Genomic DNA, 20,587 nt, shown 5'->3' on the forward strand with positions numbered 1-20,587 from the left:
TTAGAGGTTATCAGAGGCTGAGGAGAGAGGGAACAGGGATTTATTGCTCAGTGGTTACAAAGTTTCTGTTTAAGGTGATGAAAAATGTTTGGACATAGGTAGTGGTGACAATTGCACAACATTGTGAATATAATTAATGTGACTGAATTAATAATGGTTAAAATGGTAATTTTTTATAATATATATTTTACCACAATTAAAAAATTAACCATGTTAATGTATCAAAACTATTGAAGAATATACTTTAAATGGGTGAATTGTATCATATGTGAATTATATGAATAGATGAATAAATGAGAGAAAACTATAAATAAAGCTATTGAAAAATTACAATGCAAGAAAATAAAACTCAAATCTACATGCTGAGTGAGCTCATCATAAATCTGGGAAAATTGACCTGTAAAGTCAACTCTGAGATATATCCTAGTAAAAGTATTAAATTTTAAATAAAAAAGAAAAAGTATCATGAACTGAAGGCAAAAAGACCATATCACTTTCAAAGGAAAGTAATTCAGGGTGGCATCAGACATCTTGTGACCCCAGCATACAAAATAAGACTAAAGTAGCTTTTTCAATAAAGCTCAAGGAAAGATAGAGTGAGAAAAGCTTCCCAGTTTGACAGCTGCGTTGAGTTTTGGTGTATTATATAGCCAGTGAAGTGCTGGGAAGGTGTCTTGAACCAAGGGACCAGAATGTACAAAGGATAGAAGTAAGAGACACATGAAACTTCTAGGAATTGCAAATAGTTCAGTTGGCTGGAGTCTCTGTAAAATCAAGTGGAGAGACTTCCAAGGCCCTAGATTTCATCAAATGGTTCATGTATTCATTCATTCACTTAACTGATATTTCTTGAGTGTTAGTATTAAGTGGCTGGTAATGCCCAGTCAGTTATGTGTTATTGCGAGAGAGAGTTGTTTATGAGATCTATATAAAGGGATGAGGGGAGGTTCAAAGGACTAGGGGAAGGTGTGTACAAATTTTCATTTACACATGGAAGTGTAGCATGGCATTTACTTGAGTAATTCTTCAGTTATTCCAAACATCTTTCAAATGAAAATTTGCATTTCAACCTTTCCATCAACCTAGTATTGGAAGTGCTGGTAGACAATTAATCTTGGTAAGAGACAGAGGGAGCCAAGCCAGTCTACCCATTGGGTAATCATTATACAGTCATAGGGAGATGGCTGTGTACAGGAACTGATAAGACTGACATGATTTGCATGTATAAGTGCAAAAGTAACTGAAATGAAAGCTGCTATTTTTGAGCATATATTCTCTGTCATGAACTAGTTTAGGTACTGAGGTTGCCAAGGTGGTTTCTGCTTTCAAGTTGCCCACAAATTCATAAATTGCTGATGATATCACAAGGTGTGAGTGAGGTAGGCAACAGGTGTGGTGAGAAGACAAGAATATGTATCTTCATATGCACTGGTGAGTGGTTATGCCAAGACTTATTGCAGTATGACACTTTATTTGAGTTTAGAATTGCTTGACTTGCAGGGTATCTTCCTACACACTTTTGTGTTAGTTAAGACACTTTGGTTGTAAATAACAGAAATCAAGCTGAATAACTTGAGCAAAAAAGGGCAAGATTATTAAGGTTACCAGATTATCTCATGGAATGAACATAAGGAAAGCGGTGTAGCTGATTGACTAGAAGCATGTGGAAAACCAACAAGCATCCAGGCTGCTCAACATCACTTTACTTAGGCCACTTCCAACATTAGCATGAGATGACACTTTTCAAAGCATTTACTGTGCATTATCTCATCGAGCCTCAAAATAAGTAGGTAAGTAGGGCAGGCATCATTTTCTTTATATAAGAGTTGAGGAAATAATCCCAGGAAGATGAATTGATTTTTTTCAAGGCCACAGCCCACATTTAGTGGTTAAGCTCAGAATTTAGAATAGAGGCCTTCTGACCCTTGGATTTATTCTTTTCCTATTCATCTTCAAAACCTTCTCTTACTACTATGCAATTTTTTCCTTCTTATAATTCCTTTACCACCTTAATTTTTCTTTTATCATTCATTTGATCTTTGAAATTAAAGGAGTCACTTGTGTGTCCTATTTAATAATAGGCTTATTTGAGACATTTCTGAAAACTATCTTTAATTTAAACCCTGTAACCTGAACATATGAAGGGGCAACTAAGAAAGGGGATAATTAAAGAGATGAGTAGGAGATCTCAGTCGTTTCAGTGATTTTTCTTATTATCCTCCATGAAATGCTTTATCAGAAATGGGCCATTATAGTTTAAATGATGAGACAGAGTTTGAAAAGGATTTGAAACTTCCTCAGACACTTTCCTAGCTTGTAGCCCATTGTTTTCCAAACTCCAATTTTTTCTCCACAATGAACAATAACTTTTTGATTAAACAGCTGGCAGTTACTATTGAATGCCTCACATTTAATAACGAAAGTCTTCCTTCAGAACAGGAAATTTTATCTAAATTGCTTTGCTCTTCTTTGGTGATTCTGAACTTCTAAAGTCTGACAGGACTGATAGCATGAAAAAATAAAAATTTCTTTCAAGAATATGATGATTACTTTTTGAAAGAAAGAGCCCCAAACTAAATGAATAATTCAGTATACTTGCTACAAAGCAGAAGTCAAGGCACACAAGTTGTCCTTTCTGTAAACATTATTAAAAAACAATCAAGTTTGTGTTGGCACATTTATATTGGGAAGACTGTAGACAGCAGGAGAGAGAGAAATTAAAGCAACACTTAGTAGTTAAGGACCTGCATCACTAATTTTGCTCTTATTAGGAGCAGTTATCACTATTCAACTAGTATTGTGTGCCAAACACTGTGCTAAGCCCTTTACATGCTAATTGATTAGTACTGCAACTTCAATCCTTTCCTGCCCTCCAGGGGGTACTTCCCTTTGACTGAAACCAGCTGGAACCAAAAGGAGAGGGAACTTGATACAAACCTAAAGGATAGTCCTTTGGGGCACAAAGCAAGGCAAAGAGGAGCAAAGAGTGTATCTGGAGGGGACAAATGGATAATACCCAACTCACCTTAATTTATGCTTCTTCATAGCATTTACCACTATTGGAAATTAAATTATAAAGTTATTTGTTTATTGCTGCTCATCTACATTATAATGCAGGCTCTAGGAGGCCAGGGATGTAATATTGTTCTTGTCAAAATAAAGTTATAAGTGCCAGCCTATATGTTATCTATCAATTGACCCATCATCACCAACACAGCTATTATTAATGGAGCATGGTCAGGAGAACTCTTTCATTTCTTTATATGCTTCACAAAATAGTGGGGTGCTGAAAGAATTTTTTCTTTTCTCTGTACTGCTTTCCTGTTTTTGTTCATACAGAAAAATGTTTAGAAATGGCCCTACAGAGGAGAATGCTCTCTCTGTATCTCTCACTCTGCCTTGGAGATGCCGTAAGCAGAGCCCCAGCTACTTCCATTACAGACTTGCTTGGCTGTTGTGGAGTTATATCCTGTGGTTGGGGAAGGAGCTCCCAGTCAAGTCTGGCTCTGAAGCTCAAGGGCAGAAAATGCCTCCATCAGAAATTCTTGTGTACCATGGGGCCAGGCTGGCACCTATAAGTCTGATTTTGTGAGGGGACTAGGAATTTGTATTTTTGAAAAACTTATGAGGCTATCCTACTGCCTAGCCAAGTTTGAGAATAGCCAAGGGACCCTATTGGTGCTGTCCAAAGTCCTGAAAAAGCCCCAAAGGTAAAAGAATATTAATCCTTGGTTGAATCTTGGAGATGCCAATGTCTGAATGTGTGTGTGTGTGTGTGCGCACGCCTGTGTAAGGACTTCATGGAGAAAGAACAAAATATTTTCCTAGTTACTTAGCATAGCTGCTAGACCCTGATATATTTTGCAAGGGTTGTTTGCAAATGGCCAATCGTCAGGTCTTTGGGGAGACATCCATTTGCTCTGAGAAGTTTTAAACTGTTACATGAGGGTGTCAGACATGCTCATTTCATGACAGATGGCTTTTGGATGCTCGTATATTAATATAACAAGTAGCAGATGGAGGTTGGATCAGAAGACCTTCAATGTCCTTTTCAACCCTGACAGTCCTGGTTACCAATGTGTGTTTCATATGAGCAGCAGGCTTTTGATTTATCATCATTAGGGCCTAACATTTAAATTTTCATCTAGGTGAATAATAAAATGGGTTTGCACTAAATTATCACCCACTTGTGAGTACCAGCAAATATTTTGGAGGTAGCATATTTTATCTGAACCCCTGGAAAAGAAAGGAGCAGTGACTATGGCCTCAGTATCAGTGGTACCATCTAGGGAGTGATTTCAGAGTTTCATACTCTTGTCTCTTTCCTGTCAGATTGCTGCCATTAAGATCCTCTTTTATAGAAACTGTGAAGCTGATGCTGAAATCTATGCTCTAACCAGTTGAGCCAAGTGGCTTAGATGAGGTTTCTGGGTTTTATCTGAAAATATTTCAAACTAAAGTATCTTTTAGATTATTCTGTGAAGAATGGAGCATCATTCTCACCTAATAACAATAATATTCCATTTGTAAAAAGCCTTTTAGAATTTACAAAGCACTTTTAGAGTAGATGATCTGTTTTATGTTCTTGGAACACCTGTGTGATGGTTATTGCCATTAAAGTTTTATGGATGAAGGAACTGAAGACCCAGAGAGGTTCAGTAATTTGTACCAAGTCACAAAGTATAAACAGTGAAGGTAGGACACAAATGGGGGTCTTCTGGCTTTAGTCCAGTGGTCTTTCTCCATCTCACATGGTTTATTCACACTGGTTGAATATTTAACTTTTTAAGAGTGGAATCAATTGAGGATTATGAGACAATATGGCATGGCAGAAGTTTATACCTGGATTTGGTTTGAGGCCTCACCATTTACTGAATGGTACTAGCCAAGTCATGTCATCTCTGTGGATATCTATCAGTTGAGTATAGCAATGTCTGTCTTTTAGAGTTATTGCAAGGATTGTTAAGTATGTTAACTTCCAGCATATGGTAGGTACTCAATCAAAGGCAGCTTTTATAACTTTTGAGGTTGTGTCCCTCCATCTCTCTGAGTTTGAGGTTTGTTGTACTTGTGAAGTCTCCATCACCTGCTGGAACACCTTTCAGAGACTGGAAATTCACTACCTTCCATGGCTGCCTCTCCCCTCTGTACACTACTCTGACTGCTAGAAAATTCTTCTTATCTTGAGCCAAAATGCTTCCTGATAGCTTCTACCTGTTGATATACACTTTACCTCTTTCAGCCATACAGAACAAGTCCAATCCCTCTTCTACATGATAGTCCTCCAAATATTTGAAGACTTTATTGTGGCCTCCTTTAATCTTTATTTCTTCAGATTGAACATCTTTGTTCCATCATTCTTTCATCATTTGATTTTGCTCACAAGGTCCACCCAGTCTTGCTTGATTCCTTCTGAAGTGTGGGTCTGTTTGTCATATGAGAAGTTCCTAGAACTCAATGTGATTATCTCTGAGCAGGTTGACCCACCTTGGAATGAGATAATTACCTTCTTTTCATGGTGCAGTTTAAGATTACATTTTTTTTGGACAGCTTTATCTTAGCTGTTGACCAAAAAAGCTAAGTTTTTTTTTTTCCAATATGTATTTCTGTTCACCCTTAGATCTCACATTCTGTCTTTGAGAAGCATATTTACCCCAAGAATGGAGTCTTTCATTTTTCCATGTAAAATTTCATCTTACTCGATTTGGCCCTAATTCCTACCTATGAATATCTTTTTTATCCTGATGGTGTTATATTAACTCTGTTATGATTGAAACCATCACATGAGCTTCATATTTTCCTACAGATTTAAGAAACACATCTTTTATTATACTGTCAAGTCACACATACAAATGCTAAATTGGACAGACTTATATGAGCTGGTTATAATCTTAAGATGATATTGGGATCATGAACTCTAAAGCAGAGAGAGGGGTTGGTAAGAAGTAGGGAGAGAAAGATATTAGGGACATAAAATGTGCTTAGGAAGGGAAAGCATGCTTAGTATAGTTAGAGATCCAGATGAGGAGAGAAAAAGAAAACAGTAAAATTTATAATAGTTGCTAGGCAAGAAAAAGCATAGGGTTGACAAGTGTTTTCTAAGTAGATGAAGCAGGTCACATGTAGGCTTGATCTTCTCTTAGAAGACCTTTTTCCTCTCTTGGGAGGATGTTTGCACCCTGCTTTGAGTTTGCTAATCTCACTGGAACACTGCTGCCTTCTCATTTATCACAACAAAGGCATCTCATTCCAGATTTCAATTTTGCCTCCTCTTTTTTGTTTGCATTTGTATTTACTCTACAGCCAGCTGCTAAGGAACAGTTTGGAAACCTGCTGAGCTTTGCTACAGTCCTCTCTCCAGTGCTCTGCAAGGATTTAGCTTGGAATTCAATTCTCACTTATTGAAGGCATGCTGTATTCATCCCCATCCTCCCTCTCCCCGTTACTGTCTGCTTTTTCATGTATAATGCCTGAGGTGCATGTTTTATTCTTATCATTTGCTGAGTGTCATCTGGATTTGTCAAACAGATTGGCAGGAGGAGACTGCAGAGTTACTCTTTGGGCCATTCCTTACATGTGTTTCTGGTACCATCCTCGTGTGCTGTGTATTCCATGTGAGGAGGTAATTAACAAGAGCCAGGCAACCTGACATGGAAATTCAACTAGGAGCTCATCAGTGTACACAGTTGGCAAAACACTCTGTCACAGTGAGTGAGCTTTGAGAAACTGTTTCGTGGAATACAATGACCTACGGACTGAAAGCTCAACATTTGTTTGTGCCAAGAATAATGCTAATGACATCATGTGGATGTCTTTTTTTTTTTTTTCTTTTGAGACAGAGTCTCACTCTGTTGCTCGGGCTGGAGTGAGAGTGCCGTGGCGTCAGCCTTGCTCACAGCAACCTCAAACTTCTGGGCTCAAGTGATCCTCCTGCCTCAGCCTCCCGAGTAGCTGGGACTACAAGCATGAGCCACCATGCCCAGCTAATTTTTTCTATATACATTTTTAGCTGTCCAAATCATTCATTTCTATTTTTAGTAGAGACGGGGTCTCACTCTTGCTCAGGCTGGTCTCGAACTCCTGAGCTCAAATGATCCGCCCACCTCGGCCTCCCATAGTGCTGGGATTACAGGCGTGAGCCACCGCGCCCGGCCCTGTGGATGTCTTTTGTTTTTCCAGTGGAGCTCAAGAACTTTGTTTTTCTCCCATTTGCCCAATGAGACTGAGAGGAGAAGGGATATGTTATACTCTCTTAGCATAAGGCTGAAAGAGAGGCTTAGCCTCCCATGCAAGGCCACTCATTACTACGTTAGGGAGGGGAAATTGGGTGGGAATTATCTTGTGTTCTGTGTAGGAAACTTTCAGGGGCACCTTGATATTCACTCATGCCAGCTAAAAGGCAGTGAGGATGAGACACCAAGTAGCAAAGGAAGGTCATTGCAACTTTCCTCTATAGGCAGAGCATGAGAGCTTTTCTTCAATTCTAGGCAAAGCCTAAGATAAACCTCTTCATTTAGCGTCCTCATTTAGGCTTCATATTGTCTTATTGAACAGAGGCATAATGCATGTCAATTCACATGATTTACATTGGAAATTCATTCTTCTTTATAATTGGGAAAGGTACTGTGGAGTCCCTTCAGAGGCCTTTCTTCGTCCAGGTAAATAAAAATCCAATATTTCTTCATAAGTAGTGTTGTTGAACCACCACATTGCTTTGTGTTGAGCTCTGAGGGCTTTATCTGTTAGCAAGAAAATTGAGTTCTTCATAGAATATTGACTAGTCTTTTAAGCACATGGGACACTTGTTAGTGAGGGTGTTTTTAACCAAAGTCAGGAATGAGGAGAGGTTGCACCCTGTGAAGAAAATTCCTAATGTGAGCCCTTGATTCAGTGACTGACTTTGACAAGGAGTATGTCCGTTACACTTTGCCTTGTTCATTCCTCTCTGGCAGGCTTTATGTTTGACTGGATGTTTAATTTTGTGTGGTATTATATTAGAAATGAGATACTTACACTTTAAAATATTGATAGATACTAATGGCATGCAAAATTCCTATAATTCTCCCAGTACAGCTTCATAGGCAGCACCTTGTCTAATGGCTCAAGTGAATTCAAAGACTCAGGAACATGTCTAAGTGGGAATTAGGTTTTCTCCAGCTAAAAGAAAGGGTAGGTTTTAGATGGCTAGAGAATAAACGCATTATTTGCATCAGATAGCCTATGGAAATGTGATAAATTTGGCATGATTATAATGTAATCAACTTAAGTAGTAAATCATGCACTTATCAAAAAGGATTGCACTTGATCTAATTAATTTTCAAGTTGCTGACTATTTTTCCTGCACTTTCTGAAATATGTCTATCTGGCTTTACTGTGAGTAAGTTGTCTGCCTGACAGATTCAAATTTGCTATCCCTCTTTTCTGGGTGAAAAATGGCAAGAGGGCTTCATCTTGCTCTTTCTTTTGGGCTTCTTATATAAATCTCATGAGGTGGGAATGGTGGAGGAGGACAATTGAAAGAGGTTATCACATTTTACTCATCTTCATTGACTTCATGTTCCTCAGGATTATCTACCTAACAGGAAGTGTCAAGTTTGACTACCTGCTTTCTCAGTCTAGATTATTCAGTTTTGCAAATTGCTCATTATAGAGTTTTTGCCGTAGTAGGACTTTTATAGCTGTCTGACTATAGTCCTCCTATTCTGAAGATAGTGTCAGGGAGCTTTCATTCATTCATTCATTCATGCATTCCGTATATGTAGTAGGCACCTACTTTGGCTAATTATTCTTCCAGACACCAGCAATGCTGACTCAAAAAAGACAGACTAGGTCCCTGCTTTCAAAGTGCTTATGGAAGGAGATAGTCAATCAACAAAGAGCTAATTTTGGAGAGTCATTTGTTTTGATAAGGGTAAAACAAGCTAAGTGGTGGAGAGTGACCAGGTAGTCAAGAGCTACTTTCTATAGGGCCGTCAAGGGGAATCTGTCAGTGCAGCAAACATCTGAGCAGATGCAGGCATGCGGCAGCAAGTTCCATTTCCTCCAGACCCAGCAGATAATTGGTGGCAGAAGTGCAGGCAGAACTTGAGGGTGAAAGTGCTTGGCCCAGGGGTACCAGGAAAGCCAATTCTTCCTTCTTTTGGCAGGGAGGTCTGGGAAGGCAGGCCAAGCTAGAACCAGAATCTTAGAGACCTCTGTGGGTCGTGGGAGTTACCATGTCATATAGTGAAGGGCTGGAGAATGTGCGGAAATGGGGAGAGTCTCAGAGATCAGTAAAGAACCAACATATAGGGAAGTTAGGATGTATAAGAAATAATATAAAAAAAAGAATGTGTAAGTGTAGTGTGAGATAAAAACTTAAAATGCTGGCCTGTGCTCACTGTTGTCATTTTCATCTTCCCAGAAACCTTTCCTATAAATTGGCTAAATCCAGGAAAAGGTCTCAAATGGACTAGGAAAGTGCCTCATACTGGACTGGGTGAAAGTGGTAGAAATAGTGCCCCGTTGTATTTTACTCATAGAAAGGATAATTGATACAGCAATGTTTTGTTTTGTTTGGATTTTTTGGTTAGGTGACTATATGTCCAAACACACAATTAATAAACTATAAAATGTTTCTTCCATCTCTTCCTTTTTCCTGAGCCTATCTCCAATCCTGTACGAGTTTATGATGAACTTTCCATAAAAATCAAAGTTTTGTAAATATCAACTACATTTTTGGAAGAATGTAAAAGAAATTAAATAAGAAGTTTGCTTAGAATTTTGAGTAATTTACATGTAAAAATTTGTGATTTATGGCTGAAAAATTAAAAGAAGCAACAGAATGATACTTTAAAACTAAAATAATAGAAATAAAATAAAAAACTGCAACTTCAGAGTGCCATAGAAAATTCAGTTTGTCTAAAAATTTTACTTTTAATGCAAAGTTTAGTATAAATAGATCATCAATTTGCTCTATAACATTGGGTTAAACAGCAAAAGAAATTAATGTTGTTAACTCCTTTGTTTTTTTCCCTATTACATGTTCACTTGTTGTAGCTTTTAAATTTATAAAAGGTAAAAAGAAACTTAAGACTGAAAATTTTAAAATTGTAGAAACTTATGGCCAAATAGGTACTAAGTTCTTATATTTTAACATTGAAATCTCATGTCCTAAAATATACTGTTTGACCGTGATGTCATTTCTTAAACTGTATTCCAAAGCACAAGCAAGCCTCTAAGATATTAATCATCCTATCTCAATGGATTCATTCGGTGGGAGCCATAGCAACTGGGCTGAAATGGATCATGTGACCTGTGTGAGTCTGCATTCTTAGGCACCCATGAGTTTTATAGAATGTCAGCACCTACAATGTGCTGGGGCATTAAATATATTTTGTTTAATCCTCACCACAACCCATACAGTCAACAGTAATATATCCCCATTTTTTTAAGTGAAGAAACTGAGACATAGAGAAACTAAATAACTTGATTAAAGTCATACAGCTAGTAGAATGCAGAACTGGAATATGAACCCAAATCTATTTACTTCTAAGTTCACGTTTTCTCTGCTATATCACACTATCTCAGATACCTCTTGGCTTTGTGGGCATGAAAAACACAACAGGTACCTTTTTATTTTTCAGTGGAGTGTATTTGTTAGGGTAAATAATATTAGCCACAATTACAGGAAATCCTCTCTACCTCAGTAGCTTAACATAACAGAATTTTATTTCTTGTTTATGTGGAGTCCAGTTGGGTGTGTCTAGTTGACAAGTGGCCTTCCATGTCATCATTTAGGGATTCAGGATTCTCTGTCTTGTGGCTTTGTCAGCCTCTTAGCCTTCAGAGTGTTCTCTAGTCAGCTGAAAGGGAGGAAGAGAAAAGACAGAAAGAGAAACAGAAAGAGACTGTGGAAGATGCTTGAGAGAGATTTTTTGCAGGGGGGTGGACAGAGCAGGCCTAGAAGTGGGCACATCCCTTCCACTCCCATTCCATGGCCACCAGCCAGCTTCAAGGGAGGCTGGGGAATGTAGGTTAGCTGTGAATCCAGGAGGAAAGCTAGGTGGGTTTGCGGGGAGGGCTAACCCATCTTGGCCCTATGCTTTGGCAGATGACTTTGTTTCCCCTTTTCCTTGCTGATGAGCAAGTCAAATTAGGAATTTTAATTTATTTGAACAAGTTAGGTTTTTCACATTGCTCTGTTAAGAAAAAAAAAAGATACCTGTCTGTCACCTGAAGACATATCAAAACATATAAATCACTTCCTCTCTTCTTCCGAGCACATTTAAAAACTCTACCATATCTTGAAGTGCTTTCTGAATTATCCAAGGAAGATTACAATCTTTGTTTTATTATTAAATATTCTCTCTGCAAGCATTTACTGTTTCTATTTTCCTGCAATTTAACTCTTTGAGAAATAATAGCTTAGATGGGGTGTTTGGTGATAGAACTGTCCTTCCTTGCTTGAATAGAGAGGAGATAGAGAAAGGCGGTCGATAGCACAGATTGTGGGGGTCTGGGTTCGAACTCCAGCCCTGTCACTCACAAGCTGCTTAACTATGAACAAGTTACTTAACCTTGTTGAGCCAAGAACACCCACCTGATGGTGGTGTTATGAGGACTAAGTGAGTTAATACAGTGCAAGCCCTCAGTGTAATGCTTGGCACACGGTATGTGCTGTGTAAGTGCTGGCTATTAGGTCGGACACGTCAGTTCCACTATATTCTTCATTCAAAACTCAGCTATAGTGTCTCCTTTGGAAAGTCTTCTCTGGATAAGGCAGGCAGAATTCCGTTTTTTCCCCCTCTGATTCCATGAAGCATTGCATTTAATGCATGGAATTACAAGGTGTGTGCATGTCTGTTGTCTATCTCAGGCATTGGACTGGAGGACAAGGATTTGCCATTTTAAATTAGCCTGTGTGTATCCCATAGCCAGCACCGTGTCACACTCGTTGTAGGCTGATCTGAAGGAAATCTCAGTAACCAGAATACTGTATGTATCAGAAGGTTCCATTTCCTCACCACACTGGAGAGCAAGGAGTTCACTGTATTAGCTTTGACTTTTCAATTCTCTTGACTTGGGTGATACTAGATTTAACAGACAGATCACTGTGCCCTCCTGTCTGATGACATGGTCCAATCCACCCAAACTGTATACCTCAGAGATCAGCAGACTTTTTGCCAAGATTTGACTGTATTTGTCTGGCATATATAACTCTCCTTGTAGAGGAGCATGTACAGGAATGTGACAATCCTATTTCTTGGTTTGTGATATATTATTGGCATTAGTCTGTGCAATACCCCTTTCTTATCTCATTTATTTACTCATTCATTCATTTTCTTTTTTTTATCTGCCTCTCCATTTCCACCAGGCATGTAATAGGAAAACACTATCTGTATCCTTAGCTCATACATAACATTCTTTGTATGTGTGTGTTTTTAACTCATCTACATTACAGACCTTTTTTCTATTTTTTTGACTTTTTAAGATTTTAATATTAAAATAATTTTTTTTTTTTTTAATTTCAGCTCATCATGGGGGTACATCAGTTTAGGTCATATACATTGTCCATGTCCTGCCCATCGCCCCGAGTCATCTCACAGAAAAGTTATGGGTGGTATGAAGGACAATTGTATACTCTTCAGATTCTGCTTTCTTTTGCTATCTAGGTAATATGTATGAATTTATATATGTTTGTACTTACATATACACACACATTATTTTGAAGCCTTTGAGAGTCAGTTGCAAACATCATGACCCTCTCCAAATATTTCAATACCTATTTCCTAAGAATAAGACATTCACTTAAATATACACTGCCCAATTATCAAAATCAGGAAATTGATACTGGCACAATACTATTACATAACCTACAGATCTTATTCAAATTCCACCAATTTTCCCAATAATATCCCTTATGGGATATTTTTTCCTGTTCCTCAGGATCTAGGATCCCATTTTGCACATAGCTTTTATGTCTCTTTGATCTCTTTTAATATGGAACTGTTCCTCGGCCTGCCTTTATATTTCATGACACTGACATTTTAAAGGCAAGTTATTTTGTGGAATGTCCTTCAATTTGAGTTTGTCTGATGTTTCCTCATGATTAGATTTCCTCCTCTAGGTACCTTTCTGTTTTTTTTTTTTTTTTAATACTATGTTTCTAAACTCTCTTCACATTGTTACATCTGTATCCAGCTTGTTGATTCTGCCTGCTGCATGGAATTCCCTGATGAGGACTGCTTCTTGGACCGAATTGGCAGGGCTGCCAGGAAGGCAGCATCCAACAGACTTTCCTTGGCATCAGGAGAGAGTCCTGGCAGGGGCTGTATGACAGGAAATCTGAATGCCACTTTGACACATGTGCCATGGAGTCACCTGCTTTCACTGTGGGGGGGAGGGGGAGTGGGTCTCAGATGTTTTCTTCCTCAACTATTTCTAAGGCAGAAGGAGCTATTATGCTCTGGAAGATAAGGTAGGGTAGGAAGTTGATACTTTTGATTGTTCATTCATTCATGCACTTAATAAACATTGATCAAGGATCTATTCTGCTCATTGGAGCTCATCTTCTAGCATATTGAACACCAAAAAGAAGCTTTTGAATTGAAAACTGCTTTTACTCTGACTGAGGCAAATGTTTTCAAATGAAGGTTAAGGTAAATGGTTTGACATTTTCAATTTATTAGTAGAACAACCTTATAGAAAATTATGCTTCTGCCTCTTCACCTAAATACAGTGATTTACGTTTCTCTCTCTGGCCTCTTCTGATATTTACCAACACTGAACCTAATTTTTGCCTCATTATCTTTATAATGAATAAATAATTTCGTATTTCCCTTTCTTCAGCAAAAATTATTTTGTATATACTTTCCCATGTTTCATAATTTGCATATTTATCACTCTTAATGGCTGTAGTAAATTCTTTCAAGCTGATTTACTATAACTTATGCATTTCCTTCTGTTGCAAATTTGGTTTGTTTCTAGTTTTCCACTAACATGAGGGAAAAAAAAAAACCCTTTCTAAAAGGAAGTATATAGCAAGTTCTTGTGTTAAAGCAGTTTTGACAAACTGTTTCATCTAAAATGGTTCATTCTAACATACAAAAGAGGTTAGATTCCTGCGAAGAAAACATCTCCTGTGCGTTTTAGGGAAATTAATTTTTTCCTTGATTATACTTTGAGCCTCCATTTATAACAGAAAGATAATTAGTAGAGAAAGCCGTGATACATTTGGAGCTCTGCCAGCGGAATACCTTGTACGTATTGCTGGGAAAGAGCAGGTTTCCCGTGGGGAATAGTGGAGTAGTGGACTATGCAGCTAAGATATAAGGCCGCAGCGTGACAGCTCCCAGCGGCAGCAGCCTCACAATCATTCACTGTCCTTGACACGACTGGACAGGCTTTCGGTTCTTCCACACTTTCCTTGTGAGAAGCACCGGAGAAATACATCACCCTCTGGCAGCAGGCAGTCAACTCCATCACAGCAGGGAGGACTGATTAGGTGTCCAGACCTCTGGACACACCTGAGGGGTGCAGCTGCTCTGAGTGAGGACTGAGGAAAGCAGGAAGGAGCAGGGTCCTCATTTACAGGTAACTCTCTTTCACCCCACCCAGGATCTTCTGAGCATCAGGCACTGAGAGGTACTTGCCAGGGGTGAGGTGGAGGCTTGCGATGTGCTGGTGGTGGCAGGGACTATTTCTAAAGAGGGCACAAATAAAAAGATTCGTGACTGACTACCTGAACCTTGGTGGGGCTGAATTATTGAGACATTCAGTTGTTCTGTAGGCTCCGTAGGAACCTTCAAAGATCCTGGGACTGTGACCTCTTCTGTATTAATTATATGCCCATATGTATCAGATGAAGATCTTCATGCACAGAATTTTATCTTACTTTTGCTCCAGGAGAGTCGGACCTTGTGGATGTGGTTTATCACTTGATTTCCTATTGCCTAGTGTGGAGCTTGGAGCATGGAAAGTGCTCAGTTATTTGTTGATTGGGCAATGACTTCAGTTACTTGATTTTGCAGACTAAGCACATTATCATCTGGGTAGCTGCTATCCGCTTGTTTAAAGGGTTCTCTCTGGTTGTTGTAGGAATGAGTAGCAGCTAAATAAACCAAAGCCAGAGAGTAGCAGCATGCAAAGGAAAGTACATGGACTTTGGAGTCATGCAGATAAGGGCTCTTATCCCAACTCCAGCGTTCCCTGCTGTCTTTATTTGGTTGGTCCAATTTATGCTCTCTGAACGTCAGCTTCTCACCTGTAACGTGGATAAAATCACTTTCCTCACACAGTTTGTGTAAAATTCATTTCTTAGAGTAGATGCTCAAAAATGTCACCCTCTTCCTCCCTCCCCTGCCAAAAGGGAGATATGATAGAAAGGTAGAAGGGCCCCAGAGAATGTGTTCAAGTGTTGTCAAGAAACAGATCTCTACATTCATATTATCTTTCATTTAAAGTGCGCCACATGCCAGCCTCTTCTCTCCATACCAACAGCTAGTGCCATGAGCACTTCCAAAAGCATATGTTCCATTTTGGTTCTGCTTTGAGCCTTTCTCTTAGTAACTGCATTCTCTGCCCCTACAGGATTTATGAGCGTGTGATAGACCCTCCAGAGACCAACCTTCCCCTAGGCATCAATGTGTGGCTTGGCCAGCGCAACCAAAAGCATGGCTTATTCAAAGTAAGCACTAACTTTCTTTTAATGCTCAATTTTCTGTGTTGTTGGAGATGTGTATCTATTAGTGGGAAGGGGATGGCATCATGACAACTAATGCTTATTGAACTTCACTTACTGTGTGACACACACACGCTTTTTTGTTTGCTTGCCATGAATTAACTGATTTAATTGTCACGACAATTTTATGAAGTAGGTGGTTTGAAACTGGGCAGAAAGTTAAGTGACTCACTCAAGGTAATGCAGCTCACGCTGCTGCCAGGTATGGATGATCCAGGATGTAAGTGATCCTTAAAATGTGTCTCATCGACCTCCTAATTCTGGAGGATTTAGGATAATCTTCAAACTGGTTTCCATTCTCAGATTGTAAGTTAATTCAGTTTGGAGTAGATATGTAGATACAGGACATAAATCTCAGCTTCCTTGAGCTTTGGATTTCTTGTCTATAAAGAGAGAAATACAATAACTGCATTATTGTACTTCATAACAACATGAGAATACAGTGATTAAATGAATGGAAAAACTTAAAAATACCATGAAATTTTAAGATAGTCTTGTGCTTTGAAAGAATGGCAGACTTTTGCTTCTGGCAATATGACAGACTAGATATTCTAAAAATCCTTCTGCTTCAAAATGCCTATAATGCCAGATAAAATACAACAAAAGTCTTTTAAAACTCATCATGGCAATTACAAGAAGAGGAATCCTTAGGGACCAAATATACGGAGGGGACAGAAAGCCAGAGAGGTGTCTGCCAATACTAGGCACTTAGAGCCTTAAGTTTTTTCTTTTTCCTTTAAAAAAAATAAGGCATAATTTATATACATGAAAATTCACCTTTTCAAATGTGCAGTTTTACAAGTTTTAGAAAAGCTATATTATCTTATAACCATCATTATAATCAGATAAAGAACCATTTCTTCACCTCCAAAAATTCCCCTGTGCCCCTTTGTATTCAACCTGTTTCCTCGCCCTGAGCCTTTAGCAACCACTGGTCTGTTTTCTGACCCTGTTGTCCTGCATCTTCCAGACTGTGATGTAAATGGAATCGTTTGTGTATGTGTGTGTGAGTATGTATGTTGGTTTTCACCCATGTTACTGTGTGTATCAGTAATTCCTTATTTTCTATTGCCGAGTAGTACTCCAGTTCTGTTGTATGAATAGACCACAGTTTACCCCTCAGGTAATGACTGTTAGCCAGCAGTGGGTAACATGTGCTTTTATTTCATTGTGCTTTCTATAATGAGAATTGAGTTCTTTTATGAATTTAAAAAAATTCTTACCCATTATACTTCTAACAGTGCCCATAACCTCTTTATTATATGAAATTTTCAAATATATGTGTTATATTAATGTATTTCCTCTCTTATCTTCCTGAATTTTTAAATATATGTATATATAGTATACATATACACATGCACACACACGTATTAAGCATATATATAAAATTTTTTCATATACCTGTATATATTCTACATTTTAACATCTTTATTATTTTCTTCTCTTTATCTCAGAGGCAGTACTATCAGGGTAATTACTTTGAAAATATTTTCCATTTCACAAATGCTCTTCCCACCTGTGCCTATTCTATTGTTAAGCAGGTTCACTGAAGTTTTTTTCACCCCGACAACTGTATTTTTTATTTCTGAAAGTGCTTTTTGGTTCAAATATCCCAGGGATATTTACCATCTCTAGTCATCACACATTCTTTAATTTACTCTTTTGATTCTTTAAATATATTAAATGCAAGGATTTTTTGAAAAAAATTCTTTATCTGCTCATTCCAATTTCTACAGCCTTTTAAAGGCTGATTGAGTAGTTTGTTGTTTCTTCCCACCATTGCTCATGATGTCTTAAAAACTCATATTTTCATGGACCTAATCTGTGAGCATCCTCTGAGGTCTACATTGAAAGTGGCTTTCTCCAAAGATAATTTGCATTTTCTTCATCACTTTCAAGGTACCTAACCCCAGACTGCTTTAAGGTAGTTTATTGAACTTCATGGGTAAAGTAAATCTAGGTTTCAAGCCTGCATGATGACAGGGCTGTGGTTACAAATTCTCTGGGAAATACTATTTTTTCTTATCTGGAGATGAGAGGGAGACAAGATAGTTTCTGGATTTCCTCCCTCTGCTAAATAGTAGGCTTTTTCTGCCCAGTGTAGTCTTTTGGGTCCTGGCTTTACTTCAGAAATTTCCATTCCCACTCCCACTCATGCATGAGATCTAAGTCATTCCTCCCATCCCACACAGAGTGTTGAAATTTAAGCCTCTAACTGAAACTTTTGTAGATTGCAATAATGGTACAGCCACTTTTAAAAACAATTTAGCAATTTAAAACAGTCTGGAAATTAAACATAAACTTCATATACAATCCAGCAGTCCTGCACCTATGAATTTACTTACATGAAATAAAAACCTTTGTTCACACAAAAACCTGTATGCCAATGTTTATAACGCCTTTATTCATAATTGCCACAAACTGGAAACAACACTTCTCCCATGTTTTACTGGTCAAAGCAAGTAACAAGACCAGTCCCAGAGTTAAGGGGTGGGGAAACAGACTCTTCCTCTTGATATGAGGGTCTACAAAGTGACAGTTTAAGGTGTGTGGATACAGGGAGGGGAATCAGTTTGCGATAGTTCTGCCACATACTTTCTCCTGAAACATCTATCTGTGTTTCCTTCATCACACTCACTACAGTTTGCAGGGGTGGCCGGGGCTGGCTTGGGGGCAGTCAGCCCGTGCAGTCCCCCAGAGTGCTGTGCTCAGAAAGGCCCCATGATTAGTTTAATGCCCTGCTGTTGCTGTCTTCAGGTTTTGAGTAATTTTGAACAAAGGACTCTGCAAATCATGTTGCTGGTCCTGAGTGTAATTTATGTGGGTGTTTACTTATTTATTATTGATCTGTCTGTCTACATTGTAAGCTTCACCAGGGTCAGACTATCTTTATTTTATTCAGCAAGTTCTTAGAATGGTACAAAGTATATAATTGGCAGACAGTATACTCTTAAAATGAATGAATGCACAAGCTAGGAATCTGTCTTTTCATTTAAAGTACCAAAGATGTCTTGCATGAAGGTAATGCAGATTATATAAGAATATGTGTTAAAAGAACCTTGAACATAGTGGCTTTACAACACATCCCCATTCCTTCCTTTTAAGTGTATGTAATGTTCCCTATATGCTTAACACTGTACTGTAGAAATAATAGGCACTTTTCCTGCCTGTTAGGGACTTCCATTTTAGTTGGGAGGATGTGATTAAGAGAGAGAGAGAGAACAGTTAGTCCTGTCATCTATTCCAGCTCGATGAGCATATGATTCTCTATAGATATTAATACAAGAAACCTTGTGCTTAAGACCCTCCAAACCTGATACAGACAGAAAACACAAAGAGGTTCAGAGACTTGATAGTCATTTTGCTGCAGAGGTGGGTTATGGGGATATAGAAGAGAGAACCTACAATTACTGAATGCTTGCTGTGTTTCAGACCTTATCTGGCCTTACTTATATTATCTCAGTTAATTACATTTCACCTTCAGAGAATCCTAGTGAGGTAACTATTATTATCTCCATTGTATAGATCAGGCAGTGGGACAACTTGCCAACCTCACATAGCCCATACGTGATGAAAATGGGATTTAAGCCTAGGCCTTTCTGATTTTGAAGTCTTTGCTCATTCATTGAACAAATATTTATTAAGGGATTACCATGTGTTACCACAGTTGCCACTGCATTGACTGGGGAGACATTTCACTTAACCACATGATGTCCCAACCGAGGAGACAGGACTTGTCTTTTTCTGGGTCTCCAGCCCAAAGGAATAGGTGGTGCCAGTGGGAAACACCAGAAGGGGCTGGCAATCCTACACAGCCCGTCTCCCTGGGAGCAATGTGATTCTTCTTGCTCTTGGTAGGAGTGGCCCCATTGAAAGGCTCTTTGGAAAGGCACTTTCCATGGGGAAACTTTCAAAACTCATCTCCTCATTAGAATTGTGGATGCCAAACAGTACTTCTTAGTCATCCTTTTGTGAGGTGAGATGGCTGGAGCAGGGGAAATATGTCAGTGTCTCATTACAGAATTTACCTCTTGATCAATTCAACACTGCAAATATCTCCCTGAAAAAGAGGCAGCCACTTGTTAGGTGAGAGTCAGAACATGTTCAGCTTTTAATATTTACCCCGGAGAAGCTGCCTCCTGGGTCCAAGAACCACATCTGCTTTATTGCTCCCGAACTGAAAATGCTTATGATGTGTTTTCCGGTTAAAATGACGTTATTCTCTACATCAGTTATTACTATGTTGCTTCATAGGCAAAGTAAAAGCAAAGGCTCCTCACTGGTCAAACCAAATTTCTGGGCCCTCGTGGATCCTTACGGACAGTGCAAAGGGCTGCTGATTAAAGAGCAGAGGATAGAATCGCTTGCTTGGTGCCGCTACATAAGCCTCTAGCATTAGGGAATTCCTGTCTGAGACACAGAACATGAGCTGGGGATTTCTTCACTTCAAGACAGCATTCATTTGAGAAAAACTGGCCAGTAGTGATGGGCTTATCTGAATCTTCTGATTGCCGTAGATTTTCATTATCGAGATGGTTGACTACCCACTTAATTTCTGTTTGACACATTCTAAGCTGATTATGCTGTTACTATTTCAGAGTATAAAAAATAAAGAACAAGCCTAGGTGAACCACAGTAAGTTGTAGGATGCTTCAGGGGTGAGTGTTCTTACAGTTTTTAAATAGTTGAGGTCGCAGAAAGAATTCCCATCCCAAAGCTTTTTGCACAGTCCAATGTACACTCGAGCTCTCTCTCTCTCTCTTTCTCTCTCTCTCTCTGGTGAACTTGGGTCTGAAACCTTTCCCTTACCTGGACATCACTGTCTCCTCTAACAGCTGAGCTGTCACTGGGAAGTGAAATTGATTA

At 38.7% G+C, this 20,587-nt stretch overlaps 1 protein-coding gene across 3 annotated transcripts in view; it reads left to right on the plus strand.

Annotated features, from left to right (window-relative positions):
- Positions 1 to 20,587, plus strand: part of NELL1 (neural EGFL like 1) — a 714,969-nt gene that overhangs the window by 137,649 nt on the left and 556,733 nt on the right. For all 3 annotated transcript variants that reach the window (XM_045557684.1, XM_045557686.1, XM_045557685.1), the window contains one exon: positions 15,571 to 15,667. In XM_045557684.1, coding sequence (XP_045413640.1) covers positions 15,571 to 15,667 — 97 coding nt within the window. The remainder of the gene's footprint in view (positions 1 to 15,570; positions 15,668 to 20,587) is intronic.

Source organism: Lemur catta, chromosome 7 (genome assembly GCF_020740605.2).
Source record: "Lemur catta isolate mLemCat1 chromosome 7, mLemCat1.pri, whole genome shotgun sequence".
Classification (NCBI taxonomy): Eukaryota; Metazoa; Chordata; class Mammalia; order Primates; family Lemuridae; genus Lemur; species Lemur catta.